The sequence below is a fragment of the Emydura macquarii genome, unplaced genomic scaffold, assembly GCF_026122565.2.
Source record: "Emydura macquarii macquarii isolate MOO-44397 ecotype Brisbane River unplaced genomic scaffold, CSIRO-AGI_Emac_v2 contig_2676, whole genome shotgun sequence".
Taxonomy (NCBI): domain Eukaryota; kingdom Metazoa; phylum Chordata; order Testudines; family Chelidae; genus Emydura; species Emydura macquarii.
Genome location: NW_027132813.1, coordinates 43,222,755 through 43,250,082, shown reverse-complemented (window position 1 = coordinate 43,250,082; position 27,328 = coordinate 43,222,755). Strand labels below are relative to the sequence as shown.

Sequence of the window (27,328 nt, the reverse complement as noted above, 5' to 3'; positions counted from 1 at the left end):
TTTCAATTTTACACTATACACTAAACAATTTTACACTATAAATATAAATGTGTACCTTAGAAGGTGAAAGTATTTATTTATGACCCATTTCATATTTAAGTTTAATGCTAATTATTCTCCTTTTGCTTTTCCTAGCCAATTCCAGTCTTCTTGGAGGTGGAGGGGGTAAGTCTTTGTTTAACATTCTCCTTACACTCAAAAATAATTTGTATGCTCTATGAACAAAAACTATATTTAGTAATTCCTATAATCGCAATCACAGTGCATCTTGCTTATGTACCAAATGTTCCAAAGTTCCAAATGTAAAACTACCTGAATGAAAAGCAAACCAGGTGAGCTTTTTATCCTGTACATACAGCCAGGAGGTTGTGACCATTCCTTTCAGACATGTACCTCATAACTGTCACACATTCCATTATCACCTCAAGATTAGGCCACTGTTCTGTGTTCTGTCTGGGCTATGCCTTAGAGCCATTCAAAAACCAAAAACGAAAGTTGGGTTATCTTAAGTCATACTGCTACACTTAGGATGTATCTTTAAGTATTTCAAGGGCACGTATGGCCCATGGATAAATATCAGATAAAACATTCAAGAAACCATAGTAATTTTAATTACTGAGTAAACAAAATTATATTGTTCATATTTTTTTGTCTCGGTTATTCAGCCCCATCTCTGAGAATAGTGCAGTAGAATAATACAGAATTTTCTGTTCATTGTTTTACTTTGGTGTGAACTCTTAAAATTGTGAGTTGGTGAGACACAAGCTTATGTAGTGCATGGAAGTATTGTTTAATATTGTTCAGAAACACTATTTTTCTCTTTTAGAACATGATATCTTTTTGCTTTTCATGTACTATAATACTGTATACCTAAGAGCTTACAAGAGTTAACAGTTGAAAAAAATCATGCAGGGCTAAATTTCAGCATTTCTCTTGTTCACTCTGTTTTCTGTAGAGAGGGGAGAAAGACTCCATGCTAGAAATTTCACAATATAGTAGCTGTATGGACAACTATTAATCTTTCCTGGCTAGAGTTAAAAGGACCTGGTGATCACAGCCTACATAAGCTACTGGAAAGGAAAGGACTCAGTAAAAAGATTGCTTTTGTTTTTAAGACTCAGAATGATAAATCAAAGCTTTGTTTTAACAACCTTAACAGTGTAAGCAACCATTATTATTCCTGAACCATGAAGAGCAGATTCTCATGTGAAAAAGTGCTTCAAAACTACGTTGAGAAGAAGTTAGAAACATGAACAGAATTTTAGTCCAAATACAGATTAGAATGTAAAACTACAATGAAGTGTTATCTAATAATCTTTCAATCAAGTTAATCTGTTTCTATTTCTTTGAGACAGTCGTTTGTGATACAGCAAATTTGGCTCTGTTTATTATTTTTATTTATTATATGTATTACTATAGTGTCTAGTGCCTTGCCATAGGTAATCCCTCAATAGTGATTGATGCTTGTAAGGAGAGATTATCATACTACCTCTTGAGTATTTATTTCCATTTGATAACTTCAAAAATCAATGCAAATGCTCAAATTCCAGTCATGTTTCTAGAGAAAAGGTTATTGTAGAAAGGTTTTAGTTATTGACTTTCAGCAGTATTTATTCAGCTGGACTGTACTTCAGAAGCTGGTGTCCTATTACTGTGGCACCACAGAATGTAGCTTGGCCTCTTCACTCAGTCTGACAGATAGGATGAGGAACAATTCCCAACTGGGATTTTTCTCTTTTTTCAGAGCACCCTTCTCTGCTTTTCCCGTTTGATTCCTGCCTGACACAAAGTAGTATTCAGAAAGGTGACCTTCGCTACCACATTTTGATGCCATTTTTGTTTGACCCAGAAGGTGAAACACACTGCTCTAAAAAGGCAGACACTGCTCTGGAATCTAAAATAAGTTTGAAAGGAAGTGAGGAAACTGGTTAATAAAACTTTAGAAATTCAAAATATAATTCCTCAGAACCACCATGAATCAAGGTGTTTTCCTGGTATTGGTGGACCTGAGGATACCCAGTTACAAATTCCCGTCACTTACTCTCTCTAAAGGTACTTAAGTCTTCTGCTGAACAGATGGTTCTTCTAATTAAGCTCTTCTCCATTCAGCCTGAAATCTGACCCAAGAGTGTTGGTAAAGGTCACGTTGGTCACAATGACTCTCTCCAATGGGTTTGTGTGATTCCTTCTCTAGTTGACTAGCTTATTTGGCCACACTCAGGACTGGGCCACCTAAATGGTACAGTAGTCACTAGCTTTGTTCAGTTCACTAGGTTTCATAGCAAACAAACAAGCAGCATCCTAGCTCCAGATTTCTCTTTATCCAACCAGAATACACATTGCCTTGGACAAGAGTCTGTCAGGGTGGGGAGTAAACATGGATACCTGCTGATCACAGGGAATATGGTTCCAATGGAAAGACAATTTCCCATAAATACCCTTGAGTTGTGGGTAACTAGGTTAACTGCCTTACTGCTCAGAAGGCTAAAATAGGAAAATTGTATCCTCAAAATTTCCAATGCATGACAGTAGTCATGTACCTGAACCAGGAAGGTAGCAAAAAAGAATCCCAGAATCTCCTCTTGTTTTCCTGAGTACAGGTAGTGGTCCTCTAAATAAGATTCTGTTTATTCCAGGTCATCTTCACTGAGCAGTGGATGGGCTTAGGCTCTCCAAGTTTCTTCTAGCAAAACTGCAATAATGGGAAAGTCCTTTTTTGTAGATTTGCTTGCAGTGAAATTCAGTTGTAAGTGCTCTCTTTCATGCAATGTTTTTTACAGAATGCCTTGCATCTCAGAAAGGTCCTCAAAATGTAGTTTGACAAGAGGCCTCTCCTCTTGTGGGTTCCAGGACTAGTTGCTCCAAGCAGCAGTCATTTATGGTGTCAAAGGAAATTTTATCTCTGCATCCCTTCCTGAGGTGACAACAGATGCTAACGGATTTCCTTCATACCGGAAGGAATGAATCTGGAAAAGCAGAAGAGGGAGCCTTAGAGAGGAGGAAAATCCAGTATTGTGACTGGTGATTAGTTTTCCTGTCAGTGTGTGAGGAGAAAGAGCACAGTTTCTGTGCTGTCTAGACTCTAGAGCAGTGGTTCTTATCCTTTCCAAACTACTGTACCCCTGAAGCCTGAGTCCCACCCCCACGGGGCTGAGGCATGTAACTTAGTTTCATGGCGCCCCTGTGGCTCCAGGCAATTGCCTTTCTTGCCACCCCCAATACCAGCTCTGCACTTGCGACCCCTCTAAACCCCCAGGTTGAGAAACACTGCTCTAGAGCAAGCCTCAGTTAACTAACTAGCCTATTAGTGGGAATATAATTAGCTTTTAATAAACCCTGGCAACATTTCATTCTCAGTTATATTTCTGGGTTTGAAAAATTCTAATTGAAAAGCTTTGTTTGCTTTTAATTTCTCTCCAGAAGCAGATCACAGTTATACCCTGTTGCTTGTAGATTATTATTAAACATATATAAACACATAGCTTCCTTTGATTGCTATAATTGAATCTTTATAATTATAATATGTAATCCCTCTTGTGGCAAAGCTCTTCCTCTACCTTGTTGGGTCCAGCGCTTCCTTCTGGCAGTAGGTCAGGGAACTACTTCACCCCTTAGTGTTCTTCCACCCTCTAGTGGTGGGGGAGGGTAATACAGCCTCTAAGATGGCCGCTTCCTGCTGGCTCCCGGTTCTCTCTCTGGTTCTCACAGGCCTTTGCCTCTTTGCTGGGGCTCTTACCCCTCCAGTGAATAGCCAGTAGGGGATTGGAGGGCCGGTCCCACCCTCGACTCTGGGCCCCAACCCAGGGATCCTATAAGTAGCAGCCTTACGCTGTGGCTTCAGGAAAGCTGCTAGCTTCCCTGGGCTACTTTCCCATGCCTCTTGATTTAATGTCCGTATCCTGCTCAGACAGAGGTCCTTCCTGGCCTCCTTGCCAAGGAAGGCTCTTGACCCCTGACAGCCCCACTGGGCATGGTAGCACCAAACAAAATGTCCAGTTCAATCTTTCCCTTCTGGCAGGGTCTTTTCCTCAGGCCTGAGAAAGGTCCTTTGCCCTCCTCAGGCAAAGTTTTTCCTTCCCGCAGTCTTTGTACCTACAGGGTTCTCTTCTGCCAGCATTCTGCTCCTTCTCCTAAACCCTCCTGGTTTCTGACAGCATCTTGCTTGCTCAGACACTCTGGTAGCTCGCCTCACTCTCAGAACAGTAGCCACACACTTTCTCTGGAAGAGAGGCTTTTAACAAAGCCTAGGTGGGGCCTTGATTGGCTCCAGGTGTGTTAATTAACCTAGAGTAACCCCTGCTCAGCTACCAGAGGAAAAGGGACTTGTTGAGCCTGGGGCTGATATATTGGCCTTCTAGCACTCTCTGGTAGCCATCTAGTCTAACCCTATCACACTCTTTTTAGCATCTTTTATTCACGGAATTCAAAACTCTTCACTAACTCTGGTTAATTAAGTTTCATTGTCAATATTGGAGGTAAGCTTTGGATCCAAAGTTTACGAAGAATGAAAAACTTGCCAAATTCACACAGTTGGGGGCAGGATTAGAGCTCATATTTATTTTAGCTTCTTCAAAATGTTACCTGTTCTAAAAATTAGATTTCGTCTTTAAGTCTTTCTAACATTGAGCTCATAATCATTGGAAAGAGATTGTGTGAAGAACCCTGATCCCATCTTCCTAAATTTTCTAATTATATATTAGAAAGAACTTTTTAAGAAATTCTTTTGGAGAAGAGCTAATGGACCAAGTTGTTGATAAACTTGTTAGCAAGCTTGCCCTTTTGTTCACTTGCCAGTGGCTTTACATCATTGCCAGCTACTTTTTGTCATATGAGACAACCACATTTAAATCAGTCATCGGACCAGAATAGCTAAGTAAAATTGGGCTTCTTAGAGCAAACTGATGATTGTCCTCAGATTCCAATTTTAAATCTCCTGTGTTTGTTTTTTTTTGTTTTTTTGGCTGCTGAATGAAGAGATACGAAAGATGCCAGGCAACAATTATTCAGATGACTATTTTTTAAAACAAAACATCAAGAAATTTAAAATAGTCTTTCAATGGTATGCTTCTATATTTAACTAAAGATTCTTCTAAGACTTCTGTTTGCTTGTCAAATAACTATGAAGATTCCTGCAGTTCATTAAGAATCTTATGAGTAATCTTTTCTTTCTTTTAAAATTAAATTCAGTTTAATTTTAAAGAGGCAGTTTAATTTTAAAGAGTCAAGAGGCAGCTTGACTCACATATTTTATTTCACTTTTCACTTTATTTCAGGTCCAAATTTCTCACCACATTTACCACCCAACTGCTTCCCAACTTGGCAGAACAATTATTATTTATGTATTATTTTGGTTTCTAGAGTCGCCCATGGTATGACAGTGGATAAATGCAAAAGAAGACACAGATTCCACCCTAAAGAACTTATGCTCCAAAGCCAATATTTTCAAAATGTACTGTTGATTTCCAATGCCTCCATTTTTTTTACACCCAAATTGTAACACCTGAATTTGCCTGAATTTCAGCGGTGATGAGGGGACTCAACATTCTCTGAAAATGAAGTATCTTAAGATGCCACCTTAAGTTGGACACTCAAAAATGGAGATGCCCAAAATCACGCCTTTTGAAAAATTAGTCCTAAAGTTTGGTAATTAAAAGTATGGGCTTGATCCTGCACAGCTTGCTAACAATAGTAAAGTCTACAGGGTCTGGAACCATTTTTTTTTCTGCTTAACAGTCCATTTTTTCTCCTTTGCCTTACCACTTCTTAGTTGTTTCCACCAGAATAACTTACCTTGGAAATAGGAAGAGATTTTTCCATCTGTGTAACTAGGCATCATCTCTTTCTATCTGAATTGCAGGTTCACCATATCTTGGCATGCCTATTGTAATTGAAGGAGTCAAGCGACCTCACTTGAGATTCCTCTTGAAGGTAGTATTGGACTGCCACCTGAAACAAATGATTCATTTATCAATATTTTTTTCGAATCCTCATAAACATAAAGCCAAAGAATGACTCCACCCACAGGATTCTATCATTCTAATTGATAAGACTAAGCAAATTAGATCTTCTCAGGGACTGTGTATATCATATGCAGCAAGAATGAGAGAACAGGCAGCTTCTGTGCAGAAATTTAGAACTAGATATCTTTCTGCATTATGACTTGCTATGACTTTACAAATATAAAACTCCCGAAAGCCTTCTAGCTCATTCCATCAGATCTCAGATTTCCTTTGCAACATTTTTAAGCTACATTTCAGTCATGGACATCTGCAAAGCAGCTACATGCTCTTCTTCGATTCATACTTCCACAAGACACTATGCCATCACAGCAGTTGCTAAAGCTGATGCTGACCTTAGGAAATCAGTTTTTAAGTAGACCCTGACTTCCTACCACCTAAACAAATACCACTTGGAAATCATCTGACATGGAATATATATGTTCACAGTCATTGAAAACAGAAAAATATGACTTGACTGTACAGTAACTATTGTTCTTCTAGACTGCCGTGCACATATATGTTCCATGATCCATCCTGCTTCTCCATTACTTCAGAGTCTATTGATATCAGGTTTCAGTGTGAAGGAACTGATGGGGTCACAGGAGCCCTACCTCTTATGCCCATTGAATGGATACTGCTAGCTAAAAATCTCTGACTCAAGTATTCTGGGGTGGATCAAGCCAGAGGCGTACAGACTTCTTTGTACTTCAACCCCTTTTATATAACACATTTCCAAAGTAGGTCTCCCAGAGTTCCATTGTAGACTAGGCTTTCCTATATAGATCAGTTATTTTAGATCAATTTTGGGTTTTCTTCCCCATGTCCTTCCTTTGTGCTGTTTTTTTCTTTGTCTTCTGTTGCCGGAGAGCCTGTTTCTAATTATTTGGGCCTTCAGGCTCAATTTCAATTTAAACATTGTTGGGGTTTTTTTCCCATGTGTACTATATCTGGATATGTAGTGAGAGGCGGTATATAAATAAGTATAGTTTATTTTAGATGTTACAAAGGAAAACATCCATTGCTCTGTGTACCTGGAACTGTACTTGTACAGTAGATCTCATCTGGTAGGTAATTTCTCTTCAATACTTTCTGTTATATTATTTGATTCAAGTATGCTGTAGATCTAATTTTTCTGCTGGAATTGTCAGGTTGCCTAAAAAAAACTCTGTGCCACTGCGGAGTCCAATTATTGCTTAAATTATATATTATATATTATATATATATTAGTCTTTTATAGATTTGTTGACTCATCCCCTTGCTGCTTCCCTTTTTCAGCCATATATACACCAGTAATAGGAGTTTCTGGATTGATTTAGCTATATCTTTTGACTTAGTCATTCCTCATTTCTTTGCCTGATTTGATACTGTTACAAAGGTCCTTCAGAAAATAATAATTCAGTGATTGCTTAAATGACTCCATGCAAATAATTTTGTTTCTTGCAAAAATTGATATTAACGTATGACATCTAAAGTGAAGTGTTCACGCATGTGTGCACTTGCCACTGTACTCTGATTACTATTTTTCCAGACCATACATTTCTAAAAGGTTTGATCAGAACCCAGTCCTTTAAGGCAATATTCATAGTTTAGCCTATATATGAGTCTGAAAATAAATATTTGTCACAAATAGGTTCTAAAATGTGATGTGACCACACTATGCTATGTATTCAACTGATTACTGCACCTGCTAACGTTGCTGCTTCGTTCAGCCTGGGGGAGTCACTAACAGTTAGTGGAAGGTTATGTTTATCCATAAGGGGCCGAGCATGCTGACGCCACAGTTTTTTTAGCTCATACCTGAATATGGGACTTGAACTGTGTTCCCCTGCTTGGCAAAAGTTTGTGCTACTAGTTTGACATAATTAAATGTGTATCCACCTACTAATAGAAAACTGGATACATAAGCTGCTACAAAAATAAATAAATAAAAAATGTATTGCTTAAGTTCCATGTGTATTAGAGCATGAACATTTTTTACTTCCATTTCAGGATGTCCCCCTGCTGAGCAACTATACAGTACTGTGCCATTTCTTCAAAAGTGAGGCAGACCCTTAGCTAATGGTGATGCCAGGATATACCACCACCAAAATAGAGATTTTAAAGGTGGTGACCATGACAAATCCAAGCAGGAAACTGAGGCCTACAAAGGCTCTTTCTTCTTTACATTGTTTGTTCTTGGGTGCTTTTTCAAGAACAGAACTTACAATACATACTTATAAATCAGTACTTAAGATCATGAAATAATCCCCACTCCTGAAATACTGCATGATGTATACAATAATATATACCTTACTAGAATTATGCAAATGAAGAAATAAAATTAACCACATTCTCCAAGCATATAGGCCAACATTATATTTATATTTCCTTTAAATCTGTTCTTTATAAAATATAGTAGACACTTTTGGCTTTGTTGTATATTCATATATACATTTATTTTCTAAAGCTCTTGATTGGGTGCAATTTTGGAATCTCTGTGTGATGAGATTTTGTAGATTTTGCTTAGCTTTGAGAAATCCAGTTCCCTTGCCCCTCCTCAGGAGTACCTCACTCTTAAAGCGATGGCTGTATGTGTGTGCCTCAATATAGGAAAGATAAAGGCCAGTCTACAGATAGATGCAGGAAACACAATTATTTTTTCACTTGACAAGAAGCAGGGCAAAATTCTTAAAATAGTTATGCTGGGTGATTAGTCTCTGTTTGTTTGATGAAGAACAACATGGTTCCTACCATGAAAACTGAATTGGAGTGTTAGGAAATGGTACATACTGCTATGTGTTTATAATGAAAAATGCACTAAGCCTAGTGTTTCAGTTTTTGTTTATATATTTACTAGGCTGCTAAGGTTAGCTTGAAAATAAAATACTTGGCTGGTATCCTTACGGTAAGATCTACAAATTGGGACAACTGTCACAGTTAGTCAGTGTCATGCCTAACGACCTTGACAATGTCCCTTTCGATGGAATAAGAATGAGCAGAACGGTGCACTGAAGCCATGTTTCGTTTGATTTAAAAAAACATTCCAAACCTGTTTTTCAGGTTAAAGCCTTGATCCTATTTTTATTGATAGTAGTAGCAAAATTCTCATAAACTTTAATGGGAGCAAAAGTAGGATTGGTCTTTAAATGAGGAAATATAAATCTTTTTGGCAAATGCAGACCTTTTTATTTTTATGTTCCTGGCTTTGAGTTAAAATCTTACTCTTTAAATCAATAACAAAAAAAGTTTGCTTCATGTAATTTAAATATTACATAAATAGTGGAAAATAGCATTGACACTGTTTTAGAAATCACAGCGCTAATTAATTTTGTCATATTCTAGATATAAATTAAATATTAACAAATATTTTGCCCTAAATGTAATTTTCTGCTGTTAGGCATAATTGTCTAGTGCCAAAACGGATTCAGAAAAACCAGTATCAATGAAATAGCTTCATGAAATGTTTGACCTGCAGGCAGAAATAGAGATACCTCCCTGTACCTGACAACCCTGCTAAGATTGTCACTCTGCTATGGAAGTAACTAGACGCAGATTATGCCAAGGACTTTTGCTATACTGTATAATCTCCATTAAGGCAAGATGAACAAGTAAAGTGTTTTTCCTAAGGCCAAAACTCCATATATTATGGAGCAAATTATACTTAAACTCTATGGCTGTGACACCCTGAAACTTATGGCAGAGTTGCACTGAATTTTGCAGCAAAAGGCTTTTTTAAATCATGTAATAACCTTCAATTTAAAAAAAAAAAAATCTAATGAAGTGAAAAATATACCCAGTACCTAATACAAGGAGCTCTTCAGAAGTGGTAGGACATAGCCATGCTCAGTATCACCAACCCTAAACATTCAAAAACCCTGAGTCAGGCCCCAAAATATCAGGAGAACTTTTTTAAAAAAAATAACAATAATAAATTTGGGTTCATTTTACTTGTCTTCGGTTTTTTGAGTGTTTAGGTTATACTTGGATCACATTTTCAAACTTCTCTCTGCAACATGAAGGCTAAAAAAACATTAATCTTTTTATTGGGCTGGGCTACAGCTTAGTAAACATATTGGGGCTGCACAAATGCAAATGAATCAATTAAGCCTTGAATGTATATTGGTACAAAAGCCTGTGTGTATACTATACACAAAAAATTAAGTTAAAAGACTATTAAGGTCGCAAAGTCAAACACTCAAAACAAAAATTAGGAAATGCCACAATCAATGTTGATCCTTCTTTTGGTCCCCTTATTCATATGCATTATGATAAACTTTAATGACATGATCACACAGGACCCATGCCTCATTCACAGGATGGGCTGTGCTCATTTAATGACCATTCAATATTCAATATTAAGTTTTATCGTTATTGTTTAGTGTGTAGCCCAAAGCACAATCTTGCTCTGGAAACAAAATTATTAATTTCCTCATGGACATAATCATGATAGTAACTGAGTGTTTTGCAGAGATTAATTAATTTATCGTTAGAAAATGCCTGTGAGGTGAGGGGGTGAGGTGATATCCACATTTTACAGATGAAGAACTGAAGTACACAAATGAAGGTCAAAATTTTCCACTAATTTTGGGTGCTTAATTTGAGAAACTAGCATATGACTTTTCAGAGTACTGAGCACCACATAGCACTTACTATGTTCAAAGTACAGTTCCTGTGATCAGACCCCAAGCTCTCACTTCAGGCACTCAGAAAATGAGGAACAAACAGTTAGTGACTGCCTGCGATAAGTTTGGTTTAAGGGGCTTGCCTGGTGTCACACAAGAACTTTTTAGCAGAGGCAGGGATAGAATTCAGTTCTCCAGAGCAGCATTCAACTGCCTTAACTATGAGGCCACACATTCTCTTTCTGCGGTCTCCTGCGTCATTCATTAGACACCTTTTAACCTCTGCAACCAATAAGGCAGGGGTCCTACACACAACAGTCTTTCACCAAACAACCCTGATTCATCCCAGAGCAGCTCTATTCTGTGCCCTGAATAAGGCAGGGGTCCTGTGGAAAAAATGTCATCATGTAATTCAAGACTAGAAGCCTGTGTGCTCTAAGTGGCTGCAGACTCTTGCCTTTTCTCAAGCTTGACCCATTTTGCTCTGTCCTCTCCAAACAGTCCCTCTCCTATTCATGTCTCTTCCCTACCTTGTTCCAGTCCCATGTTCCTCACTTGACCAGTCATTCTCCACTCCTCTGGCTTCTTATCCTGGTCCTAGTCTAATTGCCCCAGCAAGTCTTAGTCTCCTCCTCTGGGCTCACTATCTGAGTCCCAATCTCCCCAACTCCCAGTTTCTCTCCCTCCCACAATCAGTTCCAGTTTCCTACCTCCTGACTCTTCATCTTGTTTGTCTCTCCCTTACTTCCCCTCTCCCCACTGGCTTTGATTCCTAGTTTCCCTCCTGGCTCCTTGTCCAATCTCTCTTATTTTGGCTTTTTGCTGTAGTCTGCCCACTCCTTGTTTTCTTGCCCCAGTCTCTTTGCCCATCTAGTTTCAGTTTTTCTCCCAGACTCCAGCTCCTTCTCATGTCTCTCTGCGACTGTTCCTCCTCCCTACATGGGTTCCTTATCCCAGTCTTTTTGTCCAGCTATTCCCAGTCTCTTCCCATCCATCTCTCCCAGACTTCCAGTCTTTTCCTAAGGCAGTTCCAGCCTCCCCTGCTCCAGCCTGCCCTCTCTATCACTATCACTATCACAAACTATTGCATTACTTTAAAGTGCTTTATTTTGTCTCATGTAAGCAAATTTATTAGAATAAATGTTTTTATTTTAGGAGGCTCGCCAAAGTTGAAACAAAAGCTGATTAAAACTGGTGGCTGCAATTATTATTATTATTTTTTTTTTTGCTTTTAACTATACTCACAATTTGATTTAAAATCACTGTGATATAGGTCAGTCCAGCCTGACTCAAACACCTGCACAGGCGGTGGGTACACCTTTATGAGATTCCATTACTCATATAGGTAAGGTTTCTGTTGCAGACACAAAAGGGTGAGATTGGTGTTACTAACTCCTTTATCCTCCCCACCCACCCTGGGTGATTTGGCAACAGTGCTTATTTGTTCTAGAGTGGGACCCCTGTCCCAAGCCAACTGCAGTGGGACCTAGTCTCTTCTGTGGGCTTGTAAGCAATTAGTATTTTTGCAAGGACTACCTGCCTGCACAATGGACAAAAGATTAAAAAGAAAACTTGTCCCCTGAAATGAGAGCATGACAAGGAATGAACAGATTTGTTAAACAGGTAATTTGGGTTTGTTTTTACAGAAGAGGAATGTAAGATAAAGCTACTTAAAACAGAGCTGAGATTTTCTTGTATAGTTGGTTAGACATTTATATATTGATAACTATTACAATATTTAGAAGAATGGATATTCTTAATGAAATGCTAGGTACAGATAACAAACGCATTAGTTTTGAAGGAAATTTGCTGATAACATTTTTCTGATGACGTCAGATTCATTAGCACTAGAAATTTCTAAACATAATACCATTATTCAAATGACATATCAGCATATAGGATATACCAAACAGCTAATTTGAAAGTAGAGTTCACATGCAATATTATTACCCCTTGTCTTTTGAGGGTTGATGCATCATTTTAAAAAAAAAAAGAAGACATTTCTAACATCAAGAATTTAAACTTAAGATAAACAGTTTTAATGTAAATGAAAAAACAGCTATGAACCAAAATACATGAAATATAATTGATAATAAAGTGTTATAATGAAAACTCAGATTTAACCCAATGAAGTTTTAGAAACTCTGCCATTATGCCTAATGATTACAGCCCATTTGACAACCATAGTATTCTTGGTTAATCAATAGAAATGTTTCATGACTGGGCACAACTGGGTGAATTTAGGGTTCTATGACTACCTTTGTTGAATGACTGGCAGTTGTCCCATGCTATTTTTAATGTTAATTTGTTTTTTTTAAATGTGAAGGATGAGATATTTGACTCTCATTTTCATTGCTAATGCCACATGTTAATGTAGAGACAGACTGCAGGGGTGTAAAGTATGGACGTTCCCTTTCCTTCCACAAATCGTAATCCTTTCCCTTAGGCTGCACAGGAGTTCATGAGGTCCGTGTCATAGCCACACTGGCCTTTTCTGAGGGGAAGGAGGGGGCTGTATATAAAGTAGGGGGCTGTGTATTTAAAAAAAAAAACTTGAGGTCTGAATTATTTTCCATACCATATTTTGTTGAAAATATAGCTTGTATAATTTGCACTAAGACAAGTTTGAATCCTGCCTCTCCTGAAGTCATTATTGGATTGGATTCAATAAAAGGGGAAATTATTCCTTTCACTAGCTAGTTTTAATGAAGGAAATGGCTGAGTTGTTAGGAGGGGACAGAGTGGGAAAAGAATATTTAGTTTTGTCATCTGCAAAAGTTCATAGGTATCATTTAAGGGTCTTGTCAGGCAGCAAGTAGCCAATAGGTGCTGCTCTACAGGTCCTTGGGTTTTCTGGGTACACAGACACAGAATTAGCACCCTATTCAGAGGGGTTACTTCCCATTTGGTGATTGTGAAATGTTGGTTAAAACAAAGCCTTTGACCACCCTTTGTAAATCAGTAATGAATCTGGATCAAAGTGGTTGTAACTACAATATCTTGACTTCAGTGCATACTTTTTCCACGGTGAATTTGGCCTTTTACACTACAATGCTCAACTGTCTTACTATATATTACACTTATGCTGATAGGAAGGATGCTAGAGAATACACTGGTATCCTAACATGGGGTGTGACCTTCCAGTGATACTGACAAGGTTACAGAGGCTTCAGGGCCAAAGGCGTAGGGCGGAAAATGGAGAGGGACCATGTAGGACTTGAAGATTTTCCCCCCAATGCTGCTCCTCTTAACTGGAGGTCAGGAAGCAGCACATTTCCTATTCAGGGAGAGTCTTTGCTTTATAATAGCTGTAGGTATTGTGGTCCTTTACCCACTCAAGTGATTGTGGGTAGGAGCCCCACAATGGCTGCTCCACTGTCTGTGCTTGAATGGAAATAAATTTTCTCTTTGGTACACTTACCCTCTATGCAGAAGGGTACAAAGTGCTCTCTCCTCTTTATCTGTGGGAAGGAATCAGGGATGATGTTTGTAGGCTTTGGAGTTAAGTGTTTACATTTGTATAAAAAGAAAGCACTGACATACTAATGATGGCAATTTTCCATTTGTTACTATGTCTAATTTAATTGTTTTTCTTAGGGTACAATTGAGGTGCAAATACTAATATTTGTATTCAGAGGAAACATTTTTTCCTTCACCATTAGGTAAATCTTTTCCTGTGTCTTTCACTTTGAGATAAAAAAATACATACTGTGTGTAGTAGTTTCAAGGAATGTTAACATCTCTGTTTATTTCTTCACGTGTGTCACTAATGACAGCTGGAAATTTCTATTAGCATAGTTTAAATATATTTGGAACTGCTTTCTGCTCTATATTTTTAGTTTCACATGTTGCAATAGCTTTAGAACCCATGAGAATTTTCCAGCACTGCTGCTGATTTGGGGTTTGGCACATATCCTATACTCATGACAGAGCTGCTCCAGTTTATTTGAAAAAGGGTTTGAGCTAAGTAGGAGTCTCTTGTGCCTGAATCTGCGCTTTACGGAATGCTGGTAAGACTACACCAGTGCTTGCCAGCTTAGCTGTGAACTTTTTGCCATCTATTTTACAATTCTTGTACAAATTGAAAGACAATCTTGACTAGAACTGTTTGCACTAGAATAAATTCCTGTATTATTTTAAAACTTGCGACTTTCAGCTTTGAAATGATGCAAAAGTCAGTTATTAGGGCAAATAACTCTTCTATAAAAGATTTTAAAATTGTAACTTTTTTTTTTAAACAAGAAAAACAGGATTTCAATAATGTTATTATGGTGTAAAATAATAATTCAATTAACCCATTAAGTCAGGACAAGTATAACAAATCCTTGTAAAACAGAACAAAATTACAGTTTTTACATCTATATTTGTATAAACATGGAGCTAAACAAAATAGAAAAACGAGAGAACAATAATAAATTAATGTTAGTTCTAAAACTAATCTGTATTCATGTTAACTCTTGTTACTAATGAATGATTGATTGTCTACTACATATTATCTTATGTCTAGGGACCCTAATGTTCTGTACAGCATAACAAACTACACACTGTGCATACAGGTCGCTTCATTCATCTCTAAGGTGAACAGTAGTATTTAAACACAGCACAGCAACACTACGTAACAGTTGAGTTGAAACTGGTGGGCAATGTGTAATTACCTACACAAAATTCAGCTACTCACCAGGGGAAATACTCAGTACTATTGAGCAAATAGCCTGTTATCAACAGTATTACATTAGCCCTGAGAAATCCTGTTGTTCTAGGAAGTGTACAAAGCAATATATGATCACTGTTCCACCACGCTAAGTAGTCAAAACTATTTAGCATGGGAGGTAAACAGAGGCACAGAAAGGGGAAGTATCTTGCCTGAGATCAGCAAGCAGGTTAGTGGCAGAGCCAGTGTCACAGGGTACATCACTCATTGCTAGAGGCAACTCCTGCTGGTCCCTCTAGGGATTAGCTTTTTCAGGCAACGCCCTCTTCCGCAATTCCCATGCCATTGCTCCGACTCTGTTGTCCGCCTAAAGCCCTTCTTGAAGCCTCAGGGACTGCAGCATCCTGTTCGTGGTTCAGCCCTCTGGCCATGTCACTATCCATGTTTCCCCCTTCTGTGGGGGATTTAGTTCCTCAGTAGTCCTAGGCATTCTTCCCTCTCATTACCTCAGTGCCACTAGCCTAGTGGCTGGTAGGGGAACCCGGGCCCACCCTCTTCTCCAGGTTCCAGCCCAGGGACCCTCAGCTCAGCAGTCTGGGCCTTCTCTCTATGACCTTACTGCTCTATCCCTGGGTTGCTTCCTACTATTGGTTCACCTTTTCTTCCTGGGTCTACCAAGTCCCAAAATCTCCTCCCTCTTCCCAGGCAGTCCCCACTCACTCCTCCCTTTCTCCTTGGACTTTCTGCTTTACCCAACAGCCCCTTCTCCTTTCAGCTGCTGAGCTTTATAGACTCTGCCTATTCCTGCCTATCTGAGCTCCTTAATTAGCTGCCTAATGGGTTAATTGGCCCATCTGGCCTGGATTAAACCCTGCAGGGTGAGTGTGGGGTAGTCACCTCATCACAGCCAGGAATAGGACCCCGAGTCCCATTCCTAATTCAGTGCTCTAGGCACTAGACCAGACTGCATCTCACACAGCCTGGGACTCTTTTATTTGATCAGTACCTTATGTAGCTCCATTAGCACAGGTTTCCTTGACAGCATACTTGTTCATTAGTATCCTAGAAAGAGAAGTACAATATCACTTTCTACAGCAGGAAGGTATTCTTTGGAGGGCTCTCATATGAGAGCCTATCAGATTTAACCTTACACAGTTTATGAGAACTGATGAGATTATCGTCTTCAGTGGTACATTTGCATGACCAGTTTTCTGTTCATCAGTAACTAATGGTGGATTAGTCGTGACTTCCATTTGTACTTTTAATTAATAAAATTGGTATAAAAATCCATAGTCATTGAAACTTGGAGGTGTATGGGGAAAATACTATGCATTTAATTTTTACTGAAAACATTATCATAATATATTGTAAGCTAAGAATATACCTGAGCCCACATTTGGTCTGCTTAGTTTGAGACATAAACTCCTTTCTTCTTTTTACTTTCATTTCAGACTCCAAATAAGACCCCCCTCTCCACTATTCCTTTCCTGCTTTCCCAGATACCTTTCTTCCTCACAGGCTGTCCCTACCTTTGATCCTCTTCTGGGACACAGCAGTTCATGGAAGCTTATCTGCTAGGGCCCAGGTACCACAACTTTAAAGTGTTGTGTATCCAGAATGCAATGTATGTCCTCAGAGTATGAGGGATTTGAAGTTTTGTTGTGAATGGGCCAGTTAGAAAGGTTAGAGTTGTTTGGCCCACTGGATAGGATCCTAGTACTTGTGGGTGGGAGCCCCAATGAGGAATCACAAGAAGGAAAGAGGGTCAGAATTTTCACAGAGGACTGAACTAGACTAAATGGAAGGGGTTGTGAGAAAGAGAGAGAATATTTTTAATCCAGATGTTGTCTCTGCAGAGGCAGAATTTGAGGCCTTAAAAAAATGTGATTTGCTGTTAGTATTCACCTCTCTGTTGTAAATACATATTTTGCCAAGTACTGTGGATTTGATTCACACCCTGGATTGTTTCACCTTGAAGTGCAAAAGTAGAATGTGGCATAAAGGTGCAAACCACCTGCAACCTTCACCATATAGGAAGAGTCTCAGAACTGTCAAGTGCAGCCCAGAAAGTGGACTCAACATCTTCCCTGTCTAGCCTCCTTTTTCCACTAGGGCTGCGATTTAGAAACATAAAGCTACCCTTCCATGTGGAAACTCTGCAGGAAAGAGTCGTTGGTACTGTCACCAGCCTTCCCCAGGAATGAATGCAGCAAGTGCAGGAGATGCATGATATCTGACTGCAATGACAGGTATCATTGTAACTTGGTATGTTCATTTTGTAAATGCATATTCACCCAGTCTAGATGGCAATAACTCGTATCATAACCTTTTTTTAAAATGAAAAAAACCCCAACATTTTGTTGAACAAAAATCTTCTAAGAACTGCATTAAACCCTTTGTCTCCCATTGTTTCTCCCATATCTACTTTGTGCAGTGGGGAGCAAAGGTGGTGATCATGACAATAACCAGGGGGAATCTCTTTTCACCATGTAGAAGAGTTCCAGAGGGGTAGCCGTATTAGTCTGTATACAACAAAAACAACGAGAGTTCTGTGGCACTTTAAAGACTAACAAATTTAATTTCAGAAGGCATAAGCTTTCGTGAAGTGAGCTAAGGCTCACAAAAGCTTATGCCTGCTGAAATTAAATTTTTTAGTCTTTAAAGTGCCACAGAACTCTCATTGTTTTTTCTCTTCACCATGTTCCCTTTCTGATTTAACCCTGTAACCAGCAAATAACCATTGGAGAAGGATGGAGGAAGTGAGCAGGCGAATTGACAGTGTTGATGTAAGCCAAGGAAGAAGCTCCCCATATCCCAATGGTTCCAGTCACGTACCACATACAGCAGAGCTGAAAGGAATAGAAATGAGGAGGATGTGGAGTGCAAACTACCAGAATGCCATTAACATTTATCATGCTTCTCAATTCCTTTCTCCCTCTCTCTGACCCAAGCTCATGCTATGACAGTCAGCTGCGTGTTATTTACCATGCCACCAAACTTTGACAATGTAACTCCACTGTGAACAAGAGTTGGTTTCATGGCTGAATGTAGAACCATTTTTGAAGCAGAAGCTTTACTAGTGATTTTGCTTTTCACATTTTTACTGGCATTAGATTGACAAAGTCTATTGCTTTTATGCTAGATTCAAACAACCACGGAAGCCAAGTCTACCTCTTATTTTGAATGAAGCTTTCAAGTGTTGTTAATATTGAGTTTCCCCCACATTCTGAGGCACCAGAGCTTTATCATGTTTGGTCTGTTTCTTAGGCTGAAAGCTTCAGGTTCAAACTCCACCCCTTTGATGATTTCACAAACATGTTCAGAGGTATCCATTTTCCAAGATACTCTTTTAACTAAGCTATGATTAGGCACTGCATCAAAGAAATGTGTTCCCATTGAACAAGTTTAAAACCACAGATAAAATATACATCAATGGATTACGGTAAGTTATGCTAACACACCATTTCTTCAGAAAGAGCACTTCAGGGACAGAAATTCATCCTTCATGTGTTGTGAAAAATAATAAACTTGAATACTAGAAATGGTCTTGTTAGAACAGTAGTCTTTGGAGTGAGTCATTCCATTCTTTTTTGAACCATTTTCTGTTCTTTTTAACTTATGGCAGCAAAGAAGCACCAAAGCATATTTGGATGATTAAACACAACTTCTATATAATGTGGCCTATCTGATTACGGTAGGGACACTTGAAAATATATTTTTGACTGTGTTGCTAGAATGTGCTGACCTCATTAAGAGCGGCCTCACACTGAGCAACATTTTTGCTTCTCCTGTTTTAAAGCATGAAAACATGTCTAAGTAAGTTGTATAATTTCAGGACAATGAACAGCTTGCTTCAGATCCAGTATCAATATTTGTTCCTTGGGCTTCGTTATTCTCCCAAATTTAGCATGTCACTCTGCAGCATTCACATTTAGACCTCCAAAACAATTAAACCAAAGGAGCTTCAAAAGCTTTAAAACTAGATTACTCTCAGGCAAGTGCTTTAGATTTGGTTTCCTAAAGCTACACAGAAAAGGTATATATTTTTATTTTTTCAAGTAGATATAATTGCATGTGTGTGTTTCTTTTGCTAAATTAATCTGAATTGTGTTGATGTCAAATTATAATTGTTGACTAGGAAACCAATAATGGGCTTAAATTCTGTGCAATTATTTCAGTTAAATATAAGTGTTGTTTTTTATTAACCTTTATGTATAGAACAAATGTAATTGATTTAGGAAATATTTGAGAAGCCAAGTTTTTATAACAGGCTTGCATCATTTAAAGTATGCAGACTCCATGTTTAAAGAAAAATTTCTGAAATACTGTAAGAGAATTTGACTGGCTTTAATACCATAGTCATCCTCATATAACTTGCAAGGATCTTAGAGTTAGTATACTTTGGTACTATGGTAATCTGTGAAGTTTGTAAAATACAGATTTGTTTAGCATGACTCAAACTCTAGTTACTTGTATGGAGCTTGTTTTATAAAGATTTGAATAGTCAGACACACAAAAATGGGTACCTGCTTCTGGTATGTAATTAAGTGTGGATGGACACGGAATCAAAAGTCTAAAGTGACCACCTTTTTCGTTCACCATACTATTTCTTTCCCTGCCTTCCCCATATTCCATGTCTTCTCAGCCCCTCCACTCTCTGCCTCAAATACTTGATCTCAAATACTTTTTTCTAGTCCCTGCAGAGGGATCTGGGATTCTTCTCTCCGCCTCTTTGCACACAAGAGGGTTGAAGGTGTGTGTATTCCCTAGAGAAGGCCACAAGGGCTCTCTCTCTCTCTTCTAGGGTATAACAGGGGTATCAAGATTAATACTGTCATCTTTCTCACTTCTGACGTCACTGCTGCTGCTTTTCTCCCTTTGGGGAGAAGGGATGAGGGGAGAGGCTGAAGTGGTTGAATGAATGAGAGTTGTGTTCTGTATGCTCTGCTGCTTCTGCCTGTCCTGTTCTTATTGATGGCCAAACTTTGTGCTGGCTGAGTACAAGATTGAAGTGGTATAGCACAGATCAGACTCCTACTCTGTGCTGATTCTTCAGCTTTACAGTGGAACAACAGGACCTTCTAACACATTGGTCCCCCAAGTGTGGTGGGGACACTAGGTAAGATTGATACGCCTGCCGGTAAGCAATTCTTTATGTAAAGTTCAAAGCCACTTTTTACTCCTTTAATAGTTCAAGTAAAATTTTATTTAGTTCAGTTTCAGTCACATTAATGTTTCAGCCCATTGAATTTCTTCAGAGTGTTTTTGCAGAGAACTAATTTAATATTTAAAATATATATATATATATATATATATATATTCCCTTTCATCTTTGCAGGGAAATTGCTTTCTTCATGTGTAGTGACCTGGCTCAACAGCTGACAACTAGTGTGTCACTGAAAATTCCTCATTATATCTGCTGTAGTTCCAGCTTGCGGACCACCTGGAGTGCTTCATTATTGATGTGAACTTCAGGTTCAATTTTCAGATCTATGCAGGTGCACTGACACTAGCCATTTCAAGCTTGTGACATATGCCTAGATGAGGGGCTTGTGTGAATGTTGCTGGATGCTTCTAAATTGGTATGGAATGCCTATCATTTTAGTATCAGCTGTACCAGGAAGGTGGAATAAACCCAGGTTGAGATTTTCAAAGCAGTCTAGGGGATTTAGAGATCCATCTTCCATTAGTTTTTAAACTGTGCTCCTCTTAGCAGTCAGCCTATAGATGTAGTTGCATTTGGTATTAGGGCTCAGCTAGAAGGGGTGAGAAGTCAAAGAAAGAGAATGAAAGGGAAGGCCACATTGTAGTTAAAAGTGATAAGAAGGAAAGTCCGACTGCCTGGTGAAGACTCTTGTTGCTTACTCAGGGGTTGACCGTATCTTTAAATTTGGATGATGGTGAAGTGGCAGTCAGACATGGAAGGGCCCACCAGTTTTCTATCGAGTAAAGTATATGATGTAGTGCACTCCTGTTACTGCAGTCAGGATGCCATCAAGGTATATATCATTAAACTAAGAATAATTGTTTGAATTTGATTTTGAGTATGTATTTAGTCTTCTTTTTAAAGGATAAAATATAGATGCTCCAAATTATATGTGTTTATTCCCAGACACATCTGGGAATTAACTCTTCATAGCAGTTACTTAGGAATCATGAGATAATTATGAGTCTTTAGGCTCCTTGAAGCAAACCTTCTTGATGTAATTCCTATTATTGGGAGCTATATTCACGTATCATGAGGGATACTCCAGAATATTCTGTTCTGCCATGCTCCTGTCATAATCACATGGTATATTTATACACAAAGAGGAAGTAATTCAGTAATTTAATTAACATTTAAAAGGGAAGATAATTAAATTGGGATTCAATATTGCTTTTAAAAAAGGAGTACTAGGTAAGTGTAACATATGAGAAATTACAATTCCAGTGGTTTTCAGACCATTACGCTCAGGAATTTCTTAAATCAGTGCAACTGCAAAAAATCATACACCTTTCTACCCTGAAATCAAAGAAGTAACTTGATGCATTGAATCCCTGCTCCTAAATTGTCTTCCTTATAATCTAAATAGACAGAACAACCAAAATTGGGAGAAAGGAATGTAACAAAAAACACAGTGATGGTTGGCAAACTTCATATTAGTTCCTTTATTTTTTTGTTATTGAACTCTGGAGGTTGCAGTGGGAGAAGGAGGGAAAGCCAAATGGAGATGAGCTCATAGGAGCAGTGGAGTGGGTGAGGCAAAAAGGCGATGGGATGAAAAGAAAGGGGAGAGAAGAGATTGCAGGATGATGAGAAGCAGGGAGGACAGGAATAGTGAGTCTGGGAGCTGAGGGAATATGAAGGAACAGGGAGGAATGGGTCAGAGTAAAATGAACATTAATTCTCTGTAGAAATTTCTCTGCTGAAGGCCAGATCTTGATATGTACTGAAATTACACTCTTTAAACCAACAGAGTAAAAGCATACCAGTCTGTAGTTTAAAATAAGTAATAAAATATTTTAACATTACTTATGAAGATTTAATATATAAAAAAGTTAATTCCCAGTAGTGATATTTCTTTTCTCTCAAATGCCAGAGGACAAAGAGTTCTGAAACCTCAGATAAACACATATATAATTATATAACTTTGCGGGTTAAAGTCTTCTTACTCATTTTACTGGGCTTAAAATGCACACATGTAAGCAGTTTTCTCTGATGTTTTTGTATGGTTTACATACAGTGACAGTGTCTGTGTTACAGTGAGTGACAGGAGAAACTGCTTTAGTTGAGTTGAAATGACAGCTGGGTTGAGGAGGTGGCATTTGGACCTAGAATACTTTTAGGCTAGAATTCAGATTTGGGTCCAATGGCACTGATATTATATGAGTTGTTCTGATTAATGTTTGCTATGAACTGAAGAAATCTTGGGATATCAACTACTCTCATGACATTAGCACTATCTTGGGCCAAAACATTCAAGAGAATGGCATTTTCAGAGATTATAGACATATCAAGCTTGGATCCATAAAATCCTTCCTGTTTGAATGTAGCCTGAATCTAAAACTATTGAATCTGGCAAATTAGATTCAAAGGGCTTGGAATTCAAGATTCCAGGTTTGACCAGTTTCATCTCAAGCTAAAATCCAGTTTCCATTCTAAAACACCCACCTCTCTTTTCTGTCTTTTAATTTGCTTATAATTTTCTTAAGTAAGTGATTTTGGGCTCTAGTTTTCTATTTGGTGTCAGCCAGGTGGTGATTGGCTTTTGTTGTTGTTTTGTAACATTAAAGGGAACTTTATGTTGGATAACTGAAATACCATCTTTTGTAGATCTGATTGAAACTTAAAAATCTAGACAAGTTGGAAGGAAATTGATTAGTTTAAAAATTGTTATTTAAAATTGGCAGTTTGTGCATGTGCATTACAACTTTTCTATCTGTTCTTTTTAAAAAATATTTACGGTTGACATTCTTGAATCATTAAGACATTGTTCTGTCATACTTAACAAGCCTTATTCCATGTGAAATAAATTGGATTTTTTGTATCAAATCTTTACAAATGACACAGTTAGGAGAGTGAGATGCATTCTTTACATAATCATATAATGTAGGTCCAAAGGTCTTACTTTATTATAAAGATAAGGCCTCAATGAAAAAAAATGATGCTGAGATGTTTATTTTGGAATTAGATATATTATGAAAAGTACCTCTTATCTTTCAATTCAGTCATATATGATGTAACATTGTTACCCCAGATATTTATCACCATATGAGCAATCAGCACAAATGAACACTAGAAAGCATTTGTGTTAAGACAAAAAGCAATGCAAGCTTCAATAAGGTGACTTCACAAAACTGTCACATAGATATTTCACTTGAGACATTCTAGTTTGACCTCTATCTCACAATTCCTCTCTTTTGTCAGATTAAACAGAAGAGAGAGAGTTTGCAAACCCCTCAAGAAAACTGACAGTTCCTTGTAGAATGTAGCCTATTTCTAATTTCCATATATTTTCCTTCAGAAGAATGGCTCTCTGAGAGCACATTAGCCTTCAACCTTGGCAGGTGTGAAAGCAAATCTGCAGCATTATGACTGAAATGTTATACCTGCTTATTATGAAACTGACATGATAGGTGACAAATGACAGAAGCATTATTGGGTCAGGTGAAGTCTTATAATCCCTTCCCCCCTTCTTTCAGCTTGTGTAGCAAGGAGAATCCTTTTTCAAGGATTATTAGCACCACCTGCTGCAAAACTCCTTAGGGAGAACAACATGTGCGTTTTAGATTCACATTTTAACATTAGAATAAGCAGAAAAAGGGCACAAATCTCTGAAGATATCATAATGAGTACCTATTGTACATTATTTAATCAGTCCTTTCAGTGTGAAAATATATTACTGGGGATACATGGTACTATTCTCTCATTTTAACTTAAAAACGTAATCAAATGAAACTGAATCTTTCAAGCCACATATTTTGAAGGACTAAACACTGGACTGATGCTGTAAATTGTGCAGCAAGGCCTAGCAATATATGAATGTCATGCTTTCCCCTTGGTTACTGGGTAACACAGGTAGCTCCATCTTCACAGTATAAGGATTTTTGCACCCAGCTCCCCTTTCAAGCAGAGCCTACCTTTTTAGACTTCGGTTTCTCTGTACTTCATACATGAGGCACATCTTCAACTGGGCCCAAAGGAACAATTATGTTTCCCTCTTTGCTAGGCTACTTTTGTCTTGCTTTTCACTTGGATTCCTTCCCCAGATTGTTCACAGGATCAGGGGCAGTCTTTCTCATTAGTCAGTAGGTATATAGCTTGACTATCCTGTGAGGTCCAAGGGCTGAGGCAGGGACTTGGAGAAAGTTTCTCAAAGATAAGGAAGGCCAAGAGTTCCTACTTTCACCGCAGCTCAATTCCCATCCCCCATTTGGCCTTTGACATTTTAGGAGGCCAGATAAAGGGGTTAGCCCATCTTTTCAACTGACAACCTAAATTGATAGATCTCATCTCCTGTCATGACTGCCTACTTTGAAAAAACACAGGTGAGCTCTGGGATCCCAGAAAAAAAGTAGTAGTTGTAGTCTCTTTGCACCCACGTTTCTCATTGCAGAAGCCATTGGAACCTAGCAGTGAATCTACCCCATTGTGTTTCAGAGTGAATCAAGTGCTGATTAAGTTGTCAAGTGATTACCTCCTGATATTAGATACTGAGATTTGTACTTTGATTATTATTCAGTGCAGAAATAGTGTCTAGAAGTAGCTTAATGTAGTGCTATGGAGTGGTACTGACCTTGTCATTTGTGTGTGTAGAAATGACCTTCATACATTTTTTGTTAGAGTATTTAAGATGTGTTTTGACATTGTATCTTCATTTTTCTTTTCTGGGATTTCTCAACATTGCACTTGTAAGGAAAAGTTTATTGCAGTTTAAAAAAAAAAAAAAAAAAAAGTACCTCGAAGCCCTCCTTTCTAAATAATTGAAGAGCTTAAATAAAAGAATATCAAAGTCCTTCGTCTTTTGTGATAAATATCTGCTTTTTTATAAAAAGTTAAAAAATTCTGTGTGTAGTAGACTTGGCTACCACATTGTACAGTATACTCTATTTGGACTTCAGTTCAAAAAGGGACATGAAACCTTAAACAAAATTCTGGTTATTCTGTATATTCCTGTGATAAAAGGTGTTGTCTGTGTTTAATGTGAAGACTAGAAAATCTCTGTCATATACAAATAATCTTTTTTTAAAATAAAATGTATTTTGTTCCTGACCACTCCCTTTGCTCTCCTCCCATGTTGTCATTTAGAGATTCAGATTTACATTACTAGGGAATCTGTAGCCTTCTTTAAGTCTAGGTCCTTCCAACTGTATCTTTGGAATCTGAAACTGATAGAACTCTGTGTGGTAAATTTTCAAAGCACTATGAAGGTGGCGTTGACTAGTCCCATTATTGACTAACAGATTTGTGTGTGTATCTTCCAGACACCACTTAGACCCCTCTGAGTCATATCAACATTTTGAAAGACTGACTTCTTTTTTCTTCTTTCCTATTAAGATTAGAACACTGTTGATAGATCAAAAGAGCTCCAGAATTAATTACTATGCAGTGGATTAAATACATTTTAGAATGGAGTTTCTAAATCAAACCTGAAGTCCATTTTAGAGATTAGATTAAGCAAATATCTTTATTTTATTCTTTTGATGAAGTTGAGAGGAGTTTGAACTGGCTATTACGATAACAGACAGATGTAATAAGCAATAGTTTTTATTGTTGGTGAATGCAGTAGATATGAATGCAAATTGTGTATCCCAAGCAAACAACAGATATTCATAATGCATTTAGTAACATCAACTATTGCAAATGTGGCTGATAAGACTATCACTTTGGCAGGCCCAAAATAATGGTTTATATGTTATCATCATCAGGGTACTAGTCAAACATTACTGAAACTACTTGTCAAGATTACTAGCTGACAAAAGGACTCCACTAGATATTGCTAGACTGAAATATTCAGGATCAGTAGATGGAGTGTAGGAATCCATAGTCCTGGATCGAAGAAAACGTGCTTGATAGAAATTGCCCAAGACCTTGGCATTAAGTCTGATGGGCTTGAGAGTATTTGTTACACTCAGAGAATGATTGAAGAGGAGGCAGCCTGAGTTAGTGTGATAACCTACCAGAGTCTTAATTTTCTGGTCAAAATAACATTACCATTCTGTTTTTATGACTCTGAATCTGTCTAGAGCCGAGAGCTGGTCGATCATGTGATATTGGCTTTCTGCTGATATCTGGCTGTTTATTGTAATTTTTGTATTTATTCTGTATGTTTATTATATTTTTTAGCTTCTTTTAATGTAATTCTGTGTAAGCAATTGCTCTGGTTGCCCCAAGGATGTTGTTTGCCCAACCTCCCTCTACTCTGCCCCCTCAATCATTATGAGTCAGAGAATCAGTCAGTGGTCCACAAAAGTCTTTCTATGAAGATATGGTGCATCATATGATAAATCTTTGAGAGCTCTTGTAGAAAGCAGGGTAGAAAACAGATTTACTGCTTCCACTACAGGGCAGTTTCTGGTGCTGGCAAAAAGTGTGAAGGAATTCACAAGGAGGCAAAGAAAAGTTTGAGCTGATGGATGGACACTAGGATGATTGTGGTAGTTGGCTGGGTAGAGTTTTGGCCTAATGCTTTGGTTGAGGGGTGCACCGGTGGGATATGGAGTTTGGAATGAGATACTTTGGTCTTTTAGAGATAGGAAGATGTGGCCAGAGTGATGGGTTTTTTTTTGAGAGGTCTGAAGATTGGGCTTGCGCTTTTGATGTTTATATGTCAGGATGGAAGTGGCTGTAGGTTAAGAGTAGGATCAGCTCCTTCATGTTAGAGTACTGTCCTAATTACAAATGGAATGGTGTTCATAAAGGTGTTACTTACATTTGCATTTCATAACAATAGAGAATAGTTTTTCTGGAGATCAGTTCAGTCAAAGACACAAATGCTGGGGCTTTTAAAAATAGAGACACAAGACAGCACAATAGGCTTCCAGGATAGTGCTGGAGCATGAGGATGTCAGCATGCTTATGCACATCATCTAGGAGG

At 38.1% G+C, this 27,328-nt stretch overlaps 1 protein-coding gene across 4 annotated transcripts in view; it reads left to right on the top strand.

Annotated features, from left to right (window-relative positions):
- The window catches only part of MACROD2 (mono-ADP ribosylhydrolase 2), a 1,226,284-nt gene that overhangs the window by 285,101 nt on the left and 913,855 nt on the right, over positions 1-27,328 (top strand). For all 4 annotated transcript variants that reach the window (XM_067565284.1, XM_067565283.1, XM_067565286.1 and 1 more), the window contains one exon: positions 136-165. In XM_067565284.1, the coding sequence (XP_067421385.1) occupies positions 136-165 (30 nt within the window). The remainder of the gene's footprint in view (positions 1-135; positions 166-27,328) is intronic.